This window comes from Sprattus sprattus (genome assembly GCF_963457725.1).
Source record: "Sprattus sprattus genome assembly, chromosome: 2".
In the NCBI taxonomy this organism is placed as follows: Eukaryota; Metazoa; Chordata; class Actinopteri; order Clupeiformes; family Clupeidae; genus Sprattus; species Sprattus sprattus.
Genome location: NC_137921.1, coordinates 39,740,584 through 39,761,068, shown reverse-complemented (window position 1 = coordinate 39,761,068; position 20,485 = coordinate 39,740,584). Strand labels below are relative to the sequence as shown.

At 41.5% G+C, this 20,485-nt stretch overlaps 1 protein-coding gene across 1 annotated transcript in view; it reads left to right on the top strand.

Moving 5' to 3' along the window:
* The window catches only part of LOC308360749 (desmoglein-2.1-like), a gene marked incomplete at both ends in the record, with an annotated part of 39,876 nt that extends 34,789 nt beyond the window's left edge, over positions 1-5,087 (top strand). Inside the window, 3 exons of the mRNA XM_080832861.1 lie at positions 405-535; positions 3,229-3,537; positions 3,891-5,087. Of these exons, the coding sequence (XP_080688987.1) occupies positions 405-535; positions 3,229-3,537; positions 3,891-5,087 (1,637 nt within the window). The remainder of the gene's footprint in view (positions 1-404; positions 536-3,228; positions 3,538-3,890) is intronic.
* Positions 5,088-20,485: the final 15,398 nt, after the last annotated feature.

Here is a 20,485-nt window from a genome sequence, read left to right as displayed (position 1 = left end):
TTAGCTTCATTGGACAGTCTCACGCTTACGATCCTGTGCTTTCCAGCCCTTTTATTAGCAAGCTAGCTTCCAAGCTAACTAGTTCCCCTCTCCAGCTAGCCTACTAGTTATTGCCTTCTTCTTCAGCTTACCCAGCTTTCTAGGAGCATGTCTGTGTCTGATGTGTTTTCTGCAGCAAGCTGGATGAGCCTTGCACCAAGTAGGCCTAAGGCTGTGAATGACCTTGTAAGGGGCATGTCCCATAGTGAGATGTCTTACTCATCTTCCTCAGAGAACCGTGGTACAACCTTAACCTAACATTATGCAAGCAAACACACAGTACAAGCATAGAAGTGTATTAATGCAAGTGTCTCTCTCTCTCCCCCTCTCTCTTTCTCTCTCTCTCTCTCTCTCCCTCCCTACAGTCATCCCATTGCTGTTACTTTTCTGCCAATGCGGGGGAGCAGGACTGGGTGCAGGCGGATTTGCTGAAATCCCATTTGGTGCCAAGGAACACTTGATCTCTTACCACACAGAAGGCCAGGGGGAGGACAAGGTAAATAATTTTGTCAAGACGTACCAAGATATGTTTTAATTGCAAATCTATCTCCCAGTTTCAACATGTTATTACTCCCTGAGGGTATAATATGCTAGTCTGTGAAAACCAAAGGCTTAAGTGGAATTACGAGTAAGTCTGCGATGCTAGAACCCTAGTTTAAAGAAATCACTGTAAAAGTTGTAGTGTCCATTCAAAGTGAAAAGTTAAATGTCTTAGGCTGATGTCTGAGGTGCTACACGCTGCGCAAACACAGCCATGTAGCAATGGAGATAACAATTTAATGAACGATTTTATAGCATACACATAAAAGACATTTCAGTCTACCAAACTTCATTAGAGTGAGTCGATTCAAAATAAACAGAAAAATGAGTTTCCCTGGCTTTGTAATTATTTTCCAGCTTAGTTATGGAGAGTGGTTTGGGTTATAGTGATGATACTAGTGGGGATGGGCAATGTTGCTTAATGTGCCTATTATGGACTTGATGATGATTAAAGGGAGGTGTGGAGAGTATGTGTCCTGGGAAAAGATTCAACCTATCAACAGCAACAGCTATTACAGAAAATGTATTTGTTTTGGGTTAGGGTTAGAACAAATTTGTTGTTCTTACCTGTTCATGTTTTTCTGGTAACAAATTTGAACTCCCATAACCTCTAGTGTGTTCAGACTAAATACAAGTACATTTGTCTTGATTTTGACTTTGACAAAGCAGTTTTATACTTGTCAGTGGTGAGTGTGTGAGTGTAAATGTCAATCAGTGCGGGCACATGATGGCAGCACTCCGATCCCATCCAATTCTCTCCATGGGGTCTCCATGGGGGGTTAACTGCTTTATCTCAAAGCACATGGCAGTGACCAATCTAGATCTTGGCTGCGTCAGTTCAAATCAAATGTAGAATGTTTACATCTGCTACCGTTGATTATACAGTAAATACGTTGTGAAATGAAACAAAAACACACCACAGTTAAAGTTGTATTAGTATTGATTGATTCACATCAATATGAATGGATTACATGACTAACAACTGGTGGAAAGTAATATGAAAATATTTGTTCACTGAATTAGCGTTCTGTCCCAAACAGTTGCGTTCCAGTTTCAAAGTTTCAGTTTCGCTTTCAGTATTTCAACGTGAATGAGAGGGAGCACAAGAACTGAGCGTCTAGCAGCGTTTATCATATCATATACATTATATATGATGCATTTATATGTCTGTGGGCACGATCTCAAGCACGTGCAAAAGTTGTTGTTGTCCAATTTGAATCAGATACGAGAGACACATGCGCGCCCAGTCCAATTACCAGCGGAATCGAATCGTGTGTCCAGGGGTTTACATCGGAGTCCAGTCGGACTCAAGTCGGACACAATGAATCTAGTTCTGGGGAGACACATGTGTCCAATATCCAATTTAAATCGGACTGAAATCGGAAATTGGACACATGTGTCCACACTGAATGCCATTATGTGAAGTACACATCAAGGACATACTAACCCTTATTACAGAATGCATCAAAGTTATGTACAATTACCACTAGGAACCATGCTGTAAAATAGCTTATAAAACAATTGGGTCTATTGCGTAATTTAGCTGTTTCTGATTGGACGAGAGACGTTTCATGCTATAGGTTATTCGTCAACATACCAACAGTTACGGGACTTTTCACAGCTAATAATAAATCACTCCGCGATGAAAAATTTGCGTTGATGATAACCGTTAATTCAAAATTCTTAAAATTCCAAACCAAGATGTTGACAATGGAACTATTTTTTGTTGCGAAGAAACAATGGCGAAATAAACCATTTTTAATCATTAACTTCGTGTTGAAATGTTAATTTGTTGACAGTAGAATTGTTTTATAAAAGCAATATAGCACTCGTGGGAGTGGGGTAGGTAAGGGATAATCCCTGCGGCCTCGGTGGCTACGGCTGAACGCCACCCGTGGGATTATCCCTTACCTACCCCACTCCCACGAGTGCTATATTGCTTAATTAAGGTCAATATAAGGCAATTATCTGAACTGCAGAAATTAAAATCTTAGTAAGATGCAGCCTTAAATCAAGGCAATATATGCTTGTTTTTGGTCTGACCAGATATTTCTTCTTATCAGGCACTTTACTTGCTTCAAGCATTTCAGTCCTTCATTTTCTTAATAAGGTATTAGGTTAGGCTGAGATTTTATTACTGGTTCTGAGCAAGCGCGACCCTACCCACCGTGCATGATATTTACCACAAGAGGGTGGATTCGAGGGCAAGAAATATCATGAGGGATGACTCACACCCCAATGCCAGCGCCAACGCCTACTCAGTCTGAATTCAATTCTGAGAGACTTAGGAGGAGTTTTTACCCACAGGCAGTGAGACACTTGATCTAAAAAAAAAAAATTCAGCACTCTTTCCTTACTTTTATTTAATTCTTTGATTTTATGTTTGCACAGTGTGCAGCGTAGACCCTTAAACATTTCACTACATTTGTGTATGTGACAAATAAAGCACTTGAATCTTGAAGTTAAGGCTTGAAACTTGAATTGCCATAACTATAAGGCTGTTGGATATTATGTAATATGCTTCCACGTTTATTTGTAATAGGGATTTTGTTTGTCATCCATCTACTGTGCTGTCTTTGCTCCATTAGTAAATGTGATCTCTCTCTCTCTTTCTCTCTCTCTCTCTCTCTCTCTCTCTCTCTCTCTCAGGAGGTTCCTGTCATGGCTATAGCTTCACAAGCAGTAGACTCGGGCGGTATGATTCAGATGGCCAGTAAAGGAGGCCTGGCCGCGGCAGGGCCTGCTCTTGGCGGAGCTACAGCAGGTCTGATCAGCTCCAGGTCCACCATGGGTGGCGGCTTCTACGAGTCCAACATGGAGATGAACTACATGGACCAAATGATGGGCCGCATGGGCGGAGGAGAGCAGGGCAGTAGCTTCATGTCAGAGTACAGAGAGCAAGGGGCCTACGACCAGCTGGCACTCCCAGACGCCTTCCTGGCACACTACTACAGCCAGGTGGGCACACAGCATCTTCTCTCATTCTCATTATCAGTCATTATCATCTTTATCAGTCTCTCTTGCCCTCAATCTATGTCATACTGTTCTGTTCTGTTCTGTTCTGTTTCTGTTCTTCTATTGTTGTTGTCTGGTCTGGTCTGTTCTATCTGTCAGTTCTGTTCTTTTTGTTCAGTATTGTTTCGTGTGTCTGTCGGTTTTCTCTCTGCTCTACTCTGTCTGTATACCTCACTGCTATCTCCAGTGCGCAAACCATTCACTATCCCTATTTTGGTGTAAGTTTTAGTTTTTACCTCACCTGATGAATTTTCACTTATGAAAGTTTTTAAATTAATAACATGTTTATATTACAGAAGGCAGAATGTGTGGCAGTGGGTTCCTCTCAGAAGGACAATCTGTTGGTGTACGACTACGAGGGACAGGGATCCTCCGCTGGTTCGGTGGGCTGCTGCAGCCTCCTTGAGTCTGACAACGACCTCGCCTACCTGGACGACCTGGGGCCAAAGTTCACCACCCTCGCCTCCGTCTGCAGAGGCTCCGAGACCGAGACCAACGTCACATTCTCAGCTCCTCCACTGCCCAAATCTGCTCTGACCACGCAGACTGCCGCCATCTCCTCAGCGACTGACTTTGGCACCATCAACATGGGGGTTGTTAACGACACAGCATCATCCACCCGGGTGGAGAGGACCATCACCAGCAAGGAGCAGCAGCGCCCCGCCCCACCTCCCAACATGCATCTGCATGAGACTATGACCATGCCCACCCAAACTGTGTTGGTGCAACAGCAGCCCATGTACTACATGGTTGAGCCTCAGGTTCAGAGCACAGTGCTGCTGGCCGAGAGGCCCCCAGTGGGTCTGGGTCAGGGAGTGATCCTGGTGAACAGGAGCCAGGCAGCCACAGAGAGGGTGCTGCTGCAGGAAGGTGGGCTAGTGCAGGGAGGAGTTCTAGTGCAGGGGGGAGGTCTAATACCAGGAGGAGGTCTAATGCAGGGGGGAAGGCTAGTGCAGGGGTCTCAGGGGCTGGTGATGTCCCATGGTGGGCACATTCAGGGAGCCCAGGGGTTGGTTGTCCAGGGCTCGCGCCCTGCACAGACTAACCTGGGACGAGCGGAGAGCCTGGTGCTGCTGGAGCGAGTTGGAGGGGCAGGGGGGCCTGCGAGGAACTCGGGCCTCCTGAAAACAGGCAGTCTCTCTGGCTCCCAAATGCTGCTGCTAGATGGGGCCGCGGGGCAACAAGGGGGGCAGATTCTGCAGGGGGGAGGGCAGGTCTTACAGGGAGCGCAAATCCTCCAGGGAGGATCGACTCTTCAGAGAGGGAGTGCAGGGGGATCTCAGGGTGTGATGTTCGTCCAGCGCTCAGGTCAAGGGTCAGGGGTCAGCAAGGGCTTACACAGCATAGTGACCAGCACAGCATCACTGAATGACAGTGCAGAGTCCAGCGGGGAGTCCACACTGCAGCTGAACAGTGGGCCAAGCTCTCAAAAAGTGGTCTTCCAGGAGAGGAAAGTGGTGACCAGTCAGATTGGCACAAGACAGCAGCAATAAACTGAAAAGATTTTTTATAAAAATCTCTGGCAACAATTCATTTTAAAAATTCTGTGGGGCAACTTTTGATGCAATAAATTAGAGATAAATTTGAACTTTTTATACCAGGTCATTGTATGTAAATGTTAAAAGCACCTTTGTGGCAACACCTGTTTTTAAAAGGACAATGAAATGTCATTGCATGGCCACATCATTCTTAAAATAAGTATTTCTGAGTATAGCTGAGGTTATAAAGACGACACCTTTGTTTGACACCTACTGTATATGCTGGGTCTGTTTAGGCATGGCAGGCTGTAGAAATGGTGTGACTCAATCACACACATCTGCTCAGACAAGGGCGTTTTTACTGGCCTGAAATCAGGGCAGAAATGAGTAAAAGATACCGACTCTCTTCTCTCCCTCAGGGGGAGCCAATTGGAATGTGCTTGTACAGGCAGAGAGGTTTTAGTTGGAGGTTCAGCTTGTTGATAATATGCCATATGTGGATGGGATTTCTATGTACTCTTTACTTTGGCTAAGATTTCATTCCACTGTCACCTTCATCATTTTTACATTTTTTTATGTGTTTTTTTTTGTTTGTTTTGTTTGTGTATACTGTTGAGTGTTCTGGTGCACTATACAGTATCATATTGTCTTTGAAGGTGTATGTTTTTCATCTGATACGAAAGCTCAGTTGGTCCTGGAAAAAGGGTTACTTACAGTATGTAGTCATGTGAAATGTCAATGAGTGGATTCAAATCCAATTTCTTTTGTTTGTTTCGCACATTTAATTAAAAAGGCTATACTCAAAATGTTGATCAAAAGGACCACATAACCACACCACACCCACACACACACCTACTAATTCAATGAACCTCTTTGGAATGTGTATGCCCATGAAAAGAGCCTCTGGGCTTTATTCTCTTTTTCTGGGAAACAGAACTACACCTTGGGACAAAAACACTTCCAACAAAAGTAAACTAGGGTTGACAATAGAACACCATCTGCATTTAGCAAACTCCAAGGTATTTCACTTATACACAAAACAAGATGTTCAGTTGTAAATAACAGTCACGCAAAATGGAACCCTTATGTCCATTTTTATTGTATTGCTTTTAAAATTCTATTGAGGTTAGATTACAATGCAGTTCTCTGGTCTGGTCTGGTCTTCTTTTCAGTGTTTGAACTCAATGAGCAGTACCATATTACTGGGTATCTTTTTTATATTTCTTTCATTTAAATAGGCAAACAACTGAAGAGTGACATATGTACAATGCACATACCCTTTGCACACACACACACACACACACACACAGAAACAATTACAGTGAATATATAGTTTGTTATCGTGTATTTTAGTTGTTGAGCTACTTTGTTACCATGGATTTTGAAAATCCTAGCAAACATTCTGTTTTGTTAACCTCAATCAGTCTACTTCTGCAGTAAAATAGTTCTCTCATATCAGGACGACATTCATACTTATCAGTGTATTCTCTTCTCCTACTACAACATTTCCTCCCTCTATCTGTGTTTAATTCCTATTTTGTGTTCATTGCATACTTGCATGTCATTAATCTAACCTCTAAACTAGTTTGATTGTTCTTCCTCAGAACTGCAACTCTGGTCAAAGATTAAAGGTTAACAATGCTTAATCAATTCTTGTAAAGAGTTTTGCCAAGCCATTTTACTGACCAAACTCTAAAACAGGACTTTAAAAGCATGCATGTGGCAGCATGGGTTATGTGGTTATAAACCATAAGAAATTGACTTGGTGGTGGCACTGACATATTCATTGAGGTAATTATTTACTTTTGAGAAATCAACTATCATCATATCATTTCAAACAGGCTTTTGCAGGTAATCCATTGTGTGGTGCTGTTTGTGTCAAGAAATTAGCTTATTGTATTGAAATGTACCAAACAGCTGAGAAAACTGTATTGTTTAATGTTAATAATTACAATTATTGTAATCAGAATGCATTCAAACATTGAACAAAAACACATAAGACGCTTGTGTTCCACAAGAGGTCCAGGCATGTAAGTTACGCAATCATGCAATCATGACCTGAGGCAGGCTGCAATGGCAGTCTGACAGATGGATTGATTACATATATAATTAGAATGCGTTTCGTGAACGAACTGCGAGTGTGCTTGCTCTGTTGCGGCAATGACAGAGAGAACAAGTGCCTTGGAATTAGTCTCTTCCCCTCCTAGTCTCCTAGAAGAGTGAAGAAAGTAAAGAAGAGTGGAAGAAGAAAAGAAAGAAGAGTGGAAGAAAGAAAGAAGAGTGGAAAGAGTGAACAAGAGTGGCTCTGGATAAAGACAGTAAAGAGAGAGTGAAGAGGGAAAATATTGAAAGAAGGAGAAAAAAAAGTGAAGCAGAGAGATGGAGTGTGAGAGAAAGTAGAGTGAGAGGGATAGAGAGAAAGAAGGAGAGAGAAAAAAAGTAGAGTATTTGCAGGGCTCTACGCTAAGGTTTTTCCCAAGGAGCACATGAAGAAATTTAGGTGCACAGCAGGGTTTTTTTTACGCAGAAGCAAAGCATGTCATACTCATTTGCGACCTATAGTTACAAACATTGTATTTTCCAACGTTTAACCCCATTCATGTTCAGTTATTCCAAAGCAATTTAGCTGGTAAATTGATCAAATTACTGCATTTGTTCATACAACGCTTTGGTTGACCTCTTATCAATTGTTATTAGTAGTATCTTACATAGCCAGCTTTACTTAAAAGTTTATTGTAAGATATAGCTTGTTAGACTTAATGCAGTTAGAGTTAGACTGTAGGTCTAGTATCTAACGTAAGCAACACTTTTACTGTATAGCTAGAGCACGTGTATCACATTGGTTTATAGTCTGTCAAATTAGTTCTAGTTATTGGTGTTCGTTGGCATAAAAAGTTAGTCTCCTAGTTAGTACATCTGATTAGAGCTAGCAACCATGAAAAACCTCTTCTGAAACTAAGAAGGATAACTATGACTAAATGTGACTAAAACTAATATGCATTTTTGTCTTAAGACTTAATCTAAAATAGCTGCAAAAATGAATACATCTCAATATTAATTTTGGCAGCTATTTTAGATTCAGTGCATATTTGTTTTAGTCACATTTAGTCATAGTTATCCTTCTTAGTTTCAGTCTAGTTTTCGAAAACTGAGCACACTACAACAGCTACGCTGTGTCCAGGTACATCCTCAAACGTTTTTCAGTTAACCTAATGATTCAAGGTCTCTCATGAATCATTACTCCCAGGACACGGGTTAATGTTAACTCACGCTATCGGTCACGCTTAATCCTCTCCAACCACATTAGCAACTAAATAAACTGGTGAGCTAACAAGTTAACCATTCTTTCAGTATAAGCTACTTTTGCATAGCCCCGTACAGCTAGGATAGCTCACGTTACCGTAGTAGGAATACAAGCCTTAGCTCACTATATTCACACAACTAAATTCATGAATTACTTCACAGGTTTACTTCACAACTTGAATTAAGGAAAATTATCCCCCGTTACGGCTAGCTGAAACTGCCAGTGGATACTCCCGTTACGTAGTGTTAGTTAGCCTTTAGCCCAGTACTCAGATATTACAGCTGCTTAACACAGCTAGGATAGCACTGCTTAACACAGCTAGGATAGCTAACGTTACGGTAGTGGGAATACAAGTTTTTCAAGTTCGCACGTACCTATTTATGCGAGTGAAATACTCGCACTGTAGAGCCCTGGATGGAAGGTGTCTCTTAGTAATTCCGAGTTATACAGTTGAATGGAGAGGAACAGAGAGAATAGGTTCCTTGGCGCAGGTGTCAGTGAAGCACAGGTGCAAGCCAGTTTAATGAGCCTATTATGATGTCATAATGCCCCTTAGTTCTGCCATGCAAGTCTATGGGGGAAAAAGGGGATGAAAAAAGAGGAATAAAAAAGGAGTGGCAAGGAGTACCGCCACGAAAAGATATAGCAGGTTGCACCGGATCGGGCCGGACGTTTCGGTGTTTGAACAGCGTCTCTATCTCAATCGGGCGAGGCGTAGTTAGCTGTAAGAAAAACGGGGAGAATAAATAAAGAAAACTTATGAAGAACAATACTGTGCTTCCCTTCGGGCAAGCACACTAAGGCCCAATTTACACACAGGTTTTCGCGATGTCGGCGACAACTGCGCGACATCTGCACGTAGATGTCGGGGCGCATTTACACACACCGCAGGAAGTTTCTCAGTTTGCCTCTGTTGATAGCGATGTTGCCTAGCAACACTGTCCGTAATATGCCTAACAGATGTCGGGTCGCGTTTACACGCACTTTGAAGATGTCGGGGACTCCCGATGGGCTGTCGGGCGAATGGTACGGGGCTGTCGGCTGAAATTCGGCCGACATCGGCACACCGACAGTTAAATTTGCATTTAGACGCTGAATAAAGCTGTCGGTGTACAGATGTGTGCCGACATCGCGAAAACCTGTGTGTAAATTGGGCCTTAATACCACTTCCTGAACGCAATTGTAAGCTTTCATGTTTCTCAGTTTCCCACGTTCTTTCTAACGGCCATTAACCATATATTTCTTGGTCTGAAGTCTGCATACTTCAGGTGAGAATTACTCTTTGATATGCATATTATACCTGGGAATATGTTGTTGAAATGAAATATCTTTACAGTTAGTCAAATTAGTCTTATACCCTCCGACTTCCATCCCCCAAATACACACACCCTCTGTGTCCTATTCCCAGCTTTGTTAGCTTTGTGTTTTCTGACCTGTTTTTTTCTCCTAATCACAGTTTTCAATTACGGGATGTGGCCAACCTTGGTAAGGGGAGGAGCCAATGTAGTTTACTGCACCAAGGGAGGGTCAAAAGGAGGAAGTTAGACAGACACCAAGACAGAAGGGTATATTTGGGAGGAAAGAAGAGCTTTAGCAGTATTGCACTTCAGAGGACTCAGTGCTCAGGAGATACACTGGCAGAGGACGGAGCAGCAGAAAGTGAAACAGCTCTTTGAAGAAAGGAAGAAAAATGACCATGTGATGCTCATATATAATTTCGTAAATATACATGATTATATAAAGAAAAAGAGAAAGAGAGAGAGAGCGCTGGTCAGAAAACAGAAATCTCCCCCATCTGCCACTGGACTAGCCTTTGTGCTGGGTACATTGGGATGGCCTTCAGGAGTCTGCTCTTACTGACTGGACTGGCTCTTGTGGTGAGTAGCCGTAGGTTTTCTATAAAGTGAGATATCTCATATCAGGACTAAAACATCTCTTCCCTTTCTCTGTTTAATTCCCATTTTTGTGTTCATGGCATACTTAGATGTCATTAATCTAATCTCTAAACTAGTTTGATTTTTCTTCAGAACTAAATCACAGAACTGCGGCTCTGGTTAAAGATTAAAGGACTGCTGTAGGTAACTGGTAGGGTCTGAGTGGTAAATGCTGAGCAGGGACTGATGGTTTTCAGGGTGTGACTGGGAAGCACACTGGTAGAAGCAGGTAGAAGATTATTGTCCATAGGTGTAATGGTTACACACAAACTTGCCTGGATCGCTTCAGGTGAAGAGCTGGCTATGTTCTGCTTCCAGGACAAGTTAAGAAGCTGCCATAACAATGAGTGATATGTGTTTGTTGCTAGATTTATGTACAGTGCCCTCCACAATTATTGGCACCTTTAGTGAATATGAGCAAAACATGTAAACAGGATCTCTCTAGATCCTTCAGATTTGCTTGTAGACTCCGCTTCAGCTCACCCCACAGATTTTCTATGGGGTTTAGGTCGGGGGACTGTGATGGCCATGGCAAAACCTTTATTCTGCAGTCGGTGAACCATTTTTGTGTTTATTTTGAGGTGTGCGTCGGATCATTGTCCTGCTAGAAAGTCCAACCACGGCCCATTTTAAGCTACCTGGAGGGGGCTGTTAGGTTTTCATTTAATATCTGCTGGTATTTAATGGAATCCTTGATACCATGTATCCTAACAAGATGTCCAGGGCCTTTGGATAAAAACAGCCCCACAACATCAATGATCCGCCACTATACTTCACAGTGGGTATGAGGTGCTTTTGTATATGGCTATCTTTCTGTCTACACCAAACCCACCTTTGATGTTTGTTGCACAAAAGCTTTATTTTGGTCTCATCTGACCATATTACTCAGTCCCATTGAAAGTCTGACCTACATTTGGCAAACTGTAGGCGCTTTAGTTTGTTGTTGATTGATAGCAGAGGCTTTTTTCTGGCAACCCTCTAAAACAACTTGTGGTGATGTAGGTCAGGGGTCCCCAACCTTTTTTGCACCACGGACCGGTTTAATGTAGACAATTTTTTTCACGGACCGGTTTCAAGGTGTCATTTTACACTTCTTATTAGTCACGTCATCCATTCATATTGATGTGAATCAATCAATTGCACCCGTGAGGCAAGCGCAAGTTTGATAGAATGAAGCCCGGTCTGCTCATACACAAAAGCTAACGTTAGGTGGAGTTAATTTGCTGCCAACACCATTGTATTACAAACGTTAAGTGCATGAAAAATACACATATTAAACAGAGCGTACTTGGTGCGTGAGAATCACCTGTTGCGATAAACCCGTATTTTAAGTATGACTCCTGGTACTGTCTGTTAAAAGAAGCTTTCTTTTTTTGAGGTCGTAGGCTCCTCTTCTGACTCCTTAGTTGGCCTTTTCACCTTTTCAAAGAAGTTCTACAAAGATGTTTGTTTTTTAACTTATTTTCGGTAGTTTGCGTGCTTATTTTTTGAGTGACGTATCACTTGAAGCAGACAAGCGTCTTGACGTGACATGAGGCACAGGCGAATGTGACGTCCGGGAAAATCCGTTCGTTTTTCAAAATAAAACATCTTTTAAACGCTAATAATTAATTCAGCGGAATTGAAATAAATTAATTATTCTTTCTGTGCGGCCCGGTAACAAACGCCTCACCGACCGGTACCGGGCCGCGGCCCGGTGGTTGGGGACCACTGATGTAGGTGACGTCTGATGGTAGTTTTGGAGACTTTCTGACCCCAAAACTTAACTAACCTCTGCAATTCTCCAGCTGTGACCCTTGGAGATTCTTTTGCCAGTTGAACTATCCTCCTCACAGTGCGTGGGGTCAATGTACACACACCTCCTCTTCCAGGCTGATTCTTAACATCTCCTGTTGCTTTAAACTTCTTAATTATTTCCATGATAGTGGAAATGTGTATTTTCAACTGTGTGGAGATTTTCTGATGTCCATTTCTTGATTTGTGAAGCTCAACAACTTTTCGTCAATGTGTTCTTGGGTCTTTCCCATAGTGATGAATGTCTAAGGGAAATTGGCCTGTGTTACCTCATATTTATAGCCCAGTAAAACAGGTAGTCATGGTTGACCACTTAAGAGTTCCTAATCAAACAGGTGAACTTAAAAATGTAATGACTGGAAATATACTTCCGTTAGATTTTAATTATAAGATCTAGGGGTGCCACTAATTGTGGAACAAATGTTTTGGAGAATAATATTCATTTAATGTCAATATTTTACTTTTTTTTTTTTTTACATTTTTGTGAATATTTTGAATAGGATAAACAGCAAAGACATTTTTTTTCATAGCCTGTTTTGCTCTTATTCACTAAGGGTGCCAATAACTGTTGAGGGCACTGTATACCTAACTTTCCAAGGAATCTGACTCAAAGTTACAGCATGATTGTGCTTGTTTTAGACATAGGTGTGGGCCAGATGGCAATGTTCTTATGCAATGTTCTTATGCAAATATATAAAGCTAGTATTAAGTCTGTCAGATGGAATGTTCTAATGCAAATATTGTCCTAATACAGGCTTGAGGGGTCAGAGAAGCTTGAGGTCTTCTGGTACTGAACTCTTTAACAGTTTGAACGGCCAAGACAAATCTGGAAAATCTGTGTCACATACACGAATACTCCTATTTTTCATTGCCTTCAAGTTAATTTCACCGGGCATGCTTGACATGGCTACAATGTGGGTAACTTCACCAGTATTTTCTAACAGAGTACAGCATGCTACACTTACAAATCAGGAGTGAAATTGCGTCCTTTTGAGGGTTAAGAGCCATTTGTTGGCTATTCCATTGGCTATTTTGCTGTTAACGCTTTGCTGTTCTCAAATGTACTTGGATACCTTTTGTGCTGTGTTTAAATATTATTGCTTGACATTTTGGCCCACAATACTTCACTTTTCTGCCATCAAGAGATTCTTCATTGTATGATTCAGACAGGACATAATGATCCATATCCAGTTCACAGGCTCAGCTGAAACACTACACTTCCATGGCCCCTTTGTTCTCAGTATACACTCAATTCCCCTCAGGGATTCATACATGTGGTTGGATTTGCCTTGGCAACTTCTTGTGGTCGGGTTGTTAGAAGTTGCTTTCACACAGACCTAATTCTGTGGAATGACACCCATGTATGCAACATATTTTTACTCCCTAGTGGAAAAGAAGTGCACCTGCATCTATAGAGAGACATTCCATTTCTCATTTGTATCTTGATTTCTTTCTTCCTTCTATGCACATCACACAAAACTTGATATTCTTGTGTAACTGCACCAAAGTTTCACAGACTTAGCTCTGAAGACGAGGTCATAGTTTGAGGGCCTGCCCTTTCAACATAGCCTAAAGTGAGGCCAAATGATAAATGTCACTAAAAGACTGCTCCACCACTACTATTTGTACAGCCACTATAGTCTAAACAACACATATATACCTGTGGAGGGCTCTCCTCCTCTATCCTTTTCCTGAAACCCTGAAGCACTGGAAATATACCACGCCTGTGCAGTGTAATGCCTTGTGAGATGAGGGCAGACAGACTGGGGATGCTTGTCTTATCACTCAGGTCATGAGCCAGAGACAGCTACCCTCAATCTTGTTTATTCGCACACTGAGAGCCTCGTGACTTACAGTATGGGCAGAACACTACAGCTCAAATGCTATGTACTGCTGAGGTTTTTTAGCTTCCCGTGATTCAATTGGACAACACAGGTTTTAAAGTGCTTTGTGAATGATTTATTAATGTTTTTTTCTGGAATAAAGGCCGCATATCCATCATGAGATTTGCCCTGCTCTTCCGCCCTTTCTTTGTCAACATCCTGTGTTTTCTGTTGGTTTGTCATTTTAAGTGTATGCTGCATGGGTGTAAGGTTTTGTTGTAATTGTTGATATATATATATATATATATATATATATATATATATATATATATATATATATATATATACAGTCATGGACAAAAATATTGGCACCCCTGCACTTCTGTCAGATAATGCACCACTACTCCCAGAAAAGTGTGGCAATTACAAATGCTTTTGTATTCACATGTTTATTTTCTTAGTTTACATTGGAAAAACACAAAAAAATCTGAGAAATAATGCCAAATCTGACTTTATTCCACATAAAACTCAAATCAAATTATTAGCACCCTCAACTTTATAATGGGTAGAACACCCTTAAAAATAAAGAAATACAAATAATAAATAAATCTGAAATAAATAGCTTCCTGTAACCATTAATGAGGTGTCTTACACCTCTCTACTGGAATTTTGGACCACTTTTCTTTTGCCAACTGCTCCAAGTCTCTCACATTTGAAGGGTGCCTTCTCCCAACTACTGATTTGAGATCATGCCCCAGTTGTGCTATGGGATTAAGATCTGGACTCATCTCGGACACTTCAGAACTCTCCAGTGTTTTGTCTTAACCATTTCTGGGTACTTTTTGAATTGTGCTATGGGTCATTGTCCTGCTGGAAGGCCCATGTCCTCTGACGGAGACCCAGCTTCCTGACACTGGGCCCTACATTGCGCCCAAAAATGATTTGGTAGTCCTCAGATTTCCTGATGCCATGCACACAGTCATGGCATCAGGTTCCAGAAGCAACATTCATTAACAATTTCCATTCAGAATGTCAGCTGAACGTGAACAGTCAGACTAACAATAGGCGTATGAACGATTTAAAAACAAAACAGTATGCCGATTGTTTTTTTATGGTACCAGTGAGCTATAAGTATTTTGCATACCAGTTAGCATTAACGGCAGCGGTTTTACCATTGGGTTTAGTGACTTGGATTTTTGGAACAGGTTTCCCTGTTGTTTTGGTACTAACCTTCTCTCTGTAGCTCAATGAATGAAACGGTTTGTTCAATAAAACATAACAATATCAACAACGTTTTCCATTGCATATCCTCTTTATTTGCCATCTTTCTACAACAATCTTTAAGTGTGACGAGTTATCGATATCCTTCTGCAGAATGGTTGAAGAGGGAAACTTCTTTCGGTATTAACGTCTAATCCCCTCCCTCCAACGCCAAAAGCGTTGTTTATTGGTTAAGCGATGTTGGCGCAGACTCAGACCCTAGGGAGGTCTTTCCTCCCTTGGGCAATGTAAGTCAATGAGCCCCAAGAACCGCCAGTATCAGAGACAGATTCCATAGGCTAGGTGCACGAAATACTCAGTGTGGGCTGTTTGTTTCCTGTTTAGCCAGGTGTATTTGAACCTGCCGCTATTCTGAATGTAATTAGCGTCTACACGGACCTGGTTAGGGGTTGCACCTAGTGAATCAGCGTTACGATAAAGAAGGACGTGTAGACACCGAGCGAATTACATTCAGAATAGTGGCAGGTTCAAACACACCTGGCTAAACAGGAAACAAACAGCCCACACTGAGTATTTCGTGCACCTAGCCTATTGATCTCAATGGGAGCCAAAGGGAGGACGTCCTCCGTGCAGTAATTTCTTGTTACGATAGGGGGTGCTAATGTTATTTTAACTCAGGGAAACAAATTATAATATGCATAGTATTAAATACTGATATCAAACTGCATTTTTAAAGGAGTTTGGTCAGTTCAATTACAAAAAATACATTTATCAAAAAGTTTGGGGAGGTTCTTCCTCCGTTTCCTCAATGGAAGAACCTCTTCTGATGTATATATATATATACGTATATACAGCCGCGGAAAAAATTAAGAGACCACTTCAAAATTATCAGTTTCTCTGGTTTTACTATTTATTGGTATGTGTTAAAGTAAAATGTACATTTTAGTTTTATTCTATAACCTACTGGCAACATTCCTACCAAATTTCAAATAAAAATATTGTCATTTAGATCATTTATTTGCAGAAAAATGACAATTGGTCAAAATAGCAAAATTGATGCAGTGTCTTCAGATCTCGAATAATGCAAAGAAAACAAGCTCATATTCATTTTTAAACTACACAATACTAATGCTTACACTTAGGAAGAGTTCAGAAATCAATATTTGGTGGAATAACCTTGATTTAAAATCACAACTTTCATGTGTCTTGGCATGCTCTCCACCAGTCTTTCACATTGCCGTTGGGTGACTTTATGCTACTCCTGGCGCAAGAATTCAAGCAGCTCGGCTTCTTTTCATGGCTTGTGACCATCCATCTTCCTCTTGATCACATTTCAGAGGTTTTTTATGGGATTCAGGTCTCGAAATTGGGCTGGCCATGACAGAGTCCTGATCTGGTGGTACTCCATCCACACCTTTACTGGCCTGGCTGTGTGGCATGGAGCATTGCCCTGCTGGAAAAAACACTTCTCAGAGTTGGGGAACATTGTCAGAGCAAAAGGAAGCAAGTTTTTCTTCCGGGACAACGTTGTACTTTGCCTGGCTGAGGTTTGTAAAAGACCATAAGGATTGAAAAAGCGGACTGGAGGTTCTTCTAAGTTCGTCTTCTCTGATGAGTCCGATTTCACAGTAGGTGCAAGACTCTCTGGCTTGTAGGCCTCTCCAGGTCTCCGTCTAACCATCAGACGACCATGTGTTGGGCAAAGCTGAAAATTGGACTCATCAGAGAAGACGAACTAGAAGACCCTCCAGTCCGCTTTTTTCAATCCTTATGGTCTTTTACAAACCTCAGCCAGGCAAAGTACAACGTTGTCCCGGAAGAAAAACTTGCTTCCTTTAGCTCTGACAATGTTCCCCAACTCTGAGAAATGTTTTTTCCAGCAGGGCAATGCTCCATGCCACACAGCCAGGCCAGTAAAGGTGTGGATGGAGTACCACCAGATCAGGACCCTGTCATGGCCAGCCCAATTTCGAGACCTGAATCCCATCAAAAACCTCTGAAATGTGATCAAGAGGAAGATGGATGGTCACAAGCCATGAAAAGAAGCCGAGCTGCTTGAATTCTTGCGCCAGGAGTAGCATAAAGTCACCCAACGGCAATGTGAAAGACTGGTGGAGAGCATGCCAAGACACCTGAAAGTTGTGATTTCAAATCAAGGTTTTTCCACCAAATATTGATTTCTGAACTCTTCCTAAGTGTAAGCATTAGTATTGTGTAGTTTAAAAATGAATATGAGCTTGTTTTCTTTGCATTATTCGAGATCTGAAGACACTGCATCTTTTTTGCTATTTTGACCAATTGTCATTTTTCTGCAAATAAATGATCTAAATGACAATATTTTTATTTGAAATTTGGTAGGAATGTTGCCAGTAGGTTATAGAATAAAACAAAAATGTACATTTTACTTTAACACATACCAATAAATAGTAAAACCAGAGAAACTGATAATTTTGAAGTGGTCTCTTAATTTTTTCCGCGGCTGTATATATGCGTGTGTGTGTGTGTGTGTGTGTGTGTGTGTGTATGTGTGCAGGCCTTGTCTGAGGGGGCAAGACAGAGACAAAACTCTCAACGGAAAAGACAGAAGAGAGAATGGATCATCAGTCCTAAACTTCTGACTGAGAATGAAGATCACAGACAGCTGGATTTTGTGGCCAAAGTAAGACATTTTGTGAGAAAAGTTGGTGACCTCTGCAGACATAATCCTAAATATTCATCATAATATGGCGTCTATTCATAGAAGACAGCTAGTCCCCACATACCACTGAGGTTTTTCTTTTTGTTGTTATGTGTATAATTAGAGAATTACGGATGCTTTGCAATCATGTACTAGCACTATACATAACACAGTATAGTGCTGGTGAAATGATGTTGCCATGGATATCCAAACAGATCCGATCAGACCGGGATGATGGACTTCCTGTGGTCTACTCCCTGGAAGGGCCGGGTGCAAACAAAAACCCGGTTAACCTATTCATAGTCAACAAAGACGGCCTAGTCAAAATTACCGGCATTCTGGACCGAGAACAGCAGTCAGAATACAATGTGAGTGAGATTTACATCAGGACACATTTACAAACACGTTAATTCTGTAATAATATACACAGACCCATCAACGCACATTTACCTTATGGTCAGACTTACACTTATCTTTGGAAAGGTACTCACCTTATACAAACAATTATCTAACCAATGTTAAAATTCCTTTGAGGATGTGTTTCTAACTTTGTGTGTGTGTGTGTGTGTGTGTGTGTGTGTGTGTGTGTGTGTGTGTGTGTGTGTGTGTGTGTGTGTGTGTGTGTGTATGTGTGTGTGTTTGTGTCTGTATTACAGATGACTGGTTATGCAAAGTTCAAACATAATGATTCCCTGGCAGAGGCCCCCATTGCAGTACATATAAAGGTAAAGGACATGAATGACAATGCCCCAGTTTTACCACAACTGCCAACTGTCAGCGTCTATGAGGATAGCCCAGAAGGTATGTCTCCTCTTCACCACAACTACAAACACATGTTTACACGAAAACATTGAATGTATGAATGTATGTGAATTTTTCTGTTAAGCTAAAACAAAGTATCCAGTTGCTTTAAAAACTGAGATCTCTGTCTCGATGTGCAGACTTCCATGCTAGCTCACCCAGGGGCGCTGCCAGGAATTTTGGGCCGTATGAAAGATTGTAGGGGAGAGGCATGTTTGCGCGCGCAGCACGCGGCAATTTTTTGGGGTGCCCATTTGAAATAAATCTTCATTATCAATGATAAATATATTGTATAATGGGCTGAAATGGAAGGCACCCAATGCATTCACTTTAATTATGTCAAATTAAGATTCACTAGCATTAATAACTGATTATAAAAACCAACATTCTATAGGTAGGGACTGATATTATTGTTTCGAAATACTAGAGAGATATATTAATGCAAAGAATAGAGAGATGTCGGTAGTTATTTCTTGTATTTCGAATTTGCTCGTTCACACTAACAAAATAGCTAGCTAGCTTGCTAGCTTAGTGTTAACATAGCCCACTACATTACAATATTCCCTTTCATTAACCTCAAGTAAACCTACATTTGAGCAGGTAACAATCGTTAACAACTACAGATAACAGATACAGCCACATTCTGTAACTACCTGTACTTACAATTTCACTCCTTGCACCGTTTACTTTGAGCTAAACTCCATGGCTATAATCCTGGCTGTCTTGAAGAGACGTTAGGCAGAAACAAATACATTGTAACGCTGGTTGCACAGGTTATGCAGACGCAGACCACTTTGATTGACTGACACACGCACACATTGTTCAAATCATACGCTGGACACTTTATTAGTATTTCTACATGGGTTTAGATAATGATCAGGCTATAATAAGACCACATCGGCTATGTAATCGCTGACAACCGGGACGATTTCATAGTGGTTGGTGTAAACCGGGACATTAGCGTCCCGACAGGTTTTTGCCGGGACGCAGGACACGCAACTCAAAATCGGGAGGGTCCCGGTAAAACCGGGACGTCTGGTCACCCTAGGTTAAGACCTGACCTCAGCCAGCCCAGCCGCTCTGTACACCTGCTGCCTGCCAGTGCCAGCATCTCGCATTTCGGATGCTGTTCGATTCAACGCATTGCGCGTTGCGGCCGAACCATTTTGCAAGCGCTCAGGGGGAAGGGCAAATGACAATATGTTAAATAACTAACGAAAACGTTATGGAAATCGACAGTTGTGAGTTTAATACGTTTATTTCCAATTACCATTTCTTTGTAATGAGACATTTTAAAAAAAAGGCAAGAATATTAATATTATATTATTAATTGACATCCGCGGGCCGTGGGCCGTGCTGCGTTGGGCTGGGCCGTTAGAATCAGTACCACCTTTCCCCACCAGTCAGCGCCCCTGAGCTCACCACACTACAAAGTAGATCCAAAGGTATAGCAATGAGAAAGATATAGCATACTTGCACAGACATGGCTACACTGAAGAATGTGTGTCGAACACTCAATGCACAGTTTAGACACCTTCCTTTAAACACCAAGCCAGAACAAAGATATTCTTAAATAACACGATCGATGGAAATGTGCATGGGTAACCTATTTATAGATATGAGGAACTTTGAACTATAGGTGATATTTCCTTATCCAAGTGGCACGAGGTAAGATCTTGGAGCCATTTTTGTCGGGGTTTTTTTTAAAGTGGGAGTGACACTGAGACAATTAAAATGATACAACTTCTGTACACCAAATACATTTCACCTGCAAATTGTGGCTAGTTTTGACCTCAAAATGGCCTGTACCCAAGAGAAGGGGAGAAGGGAGGGGGTACAGGAGAGTGAGAGGGGCAGGA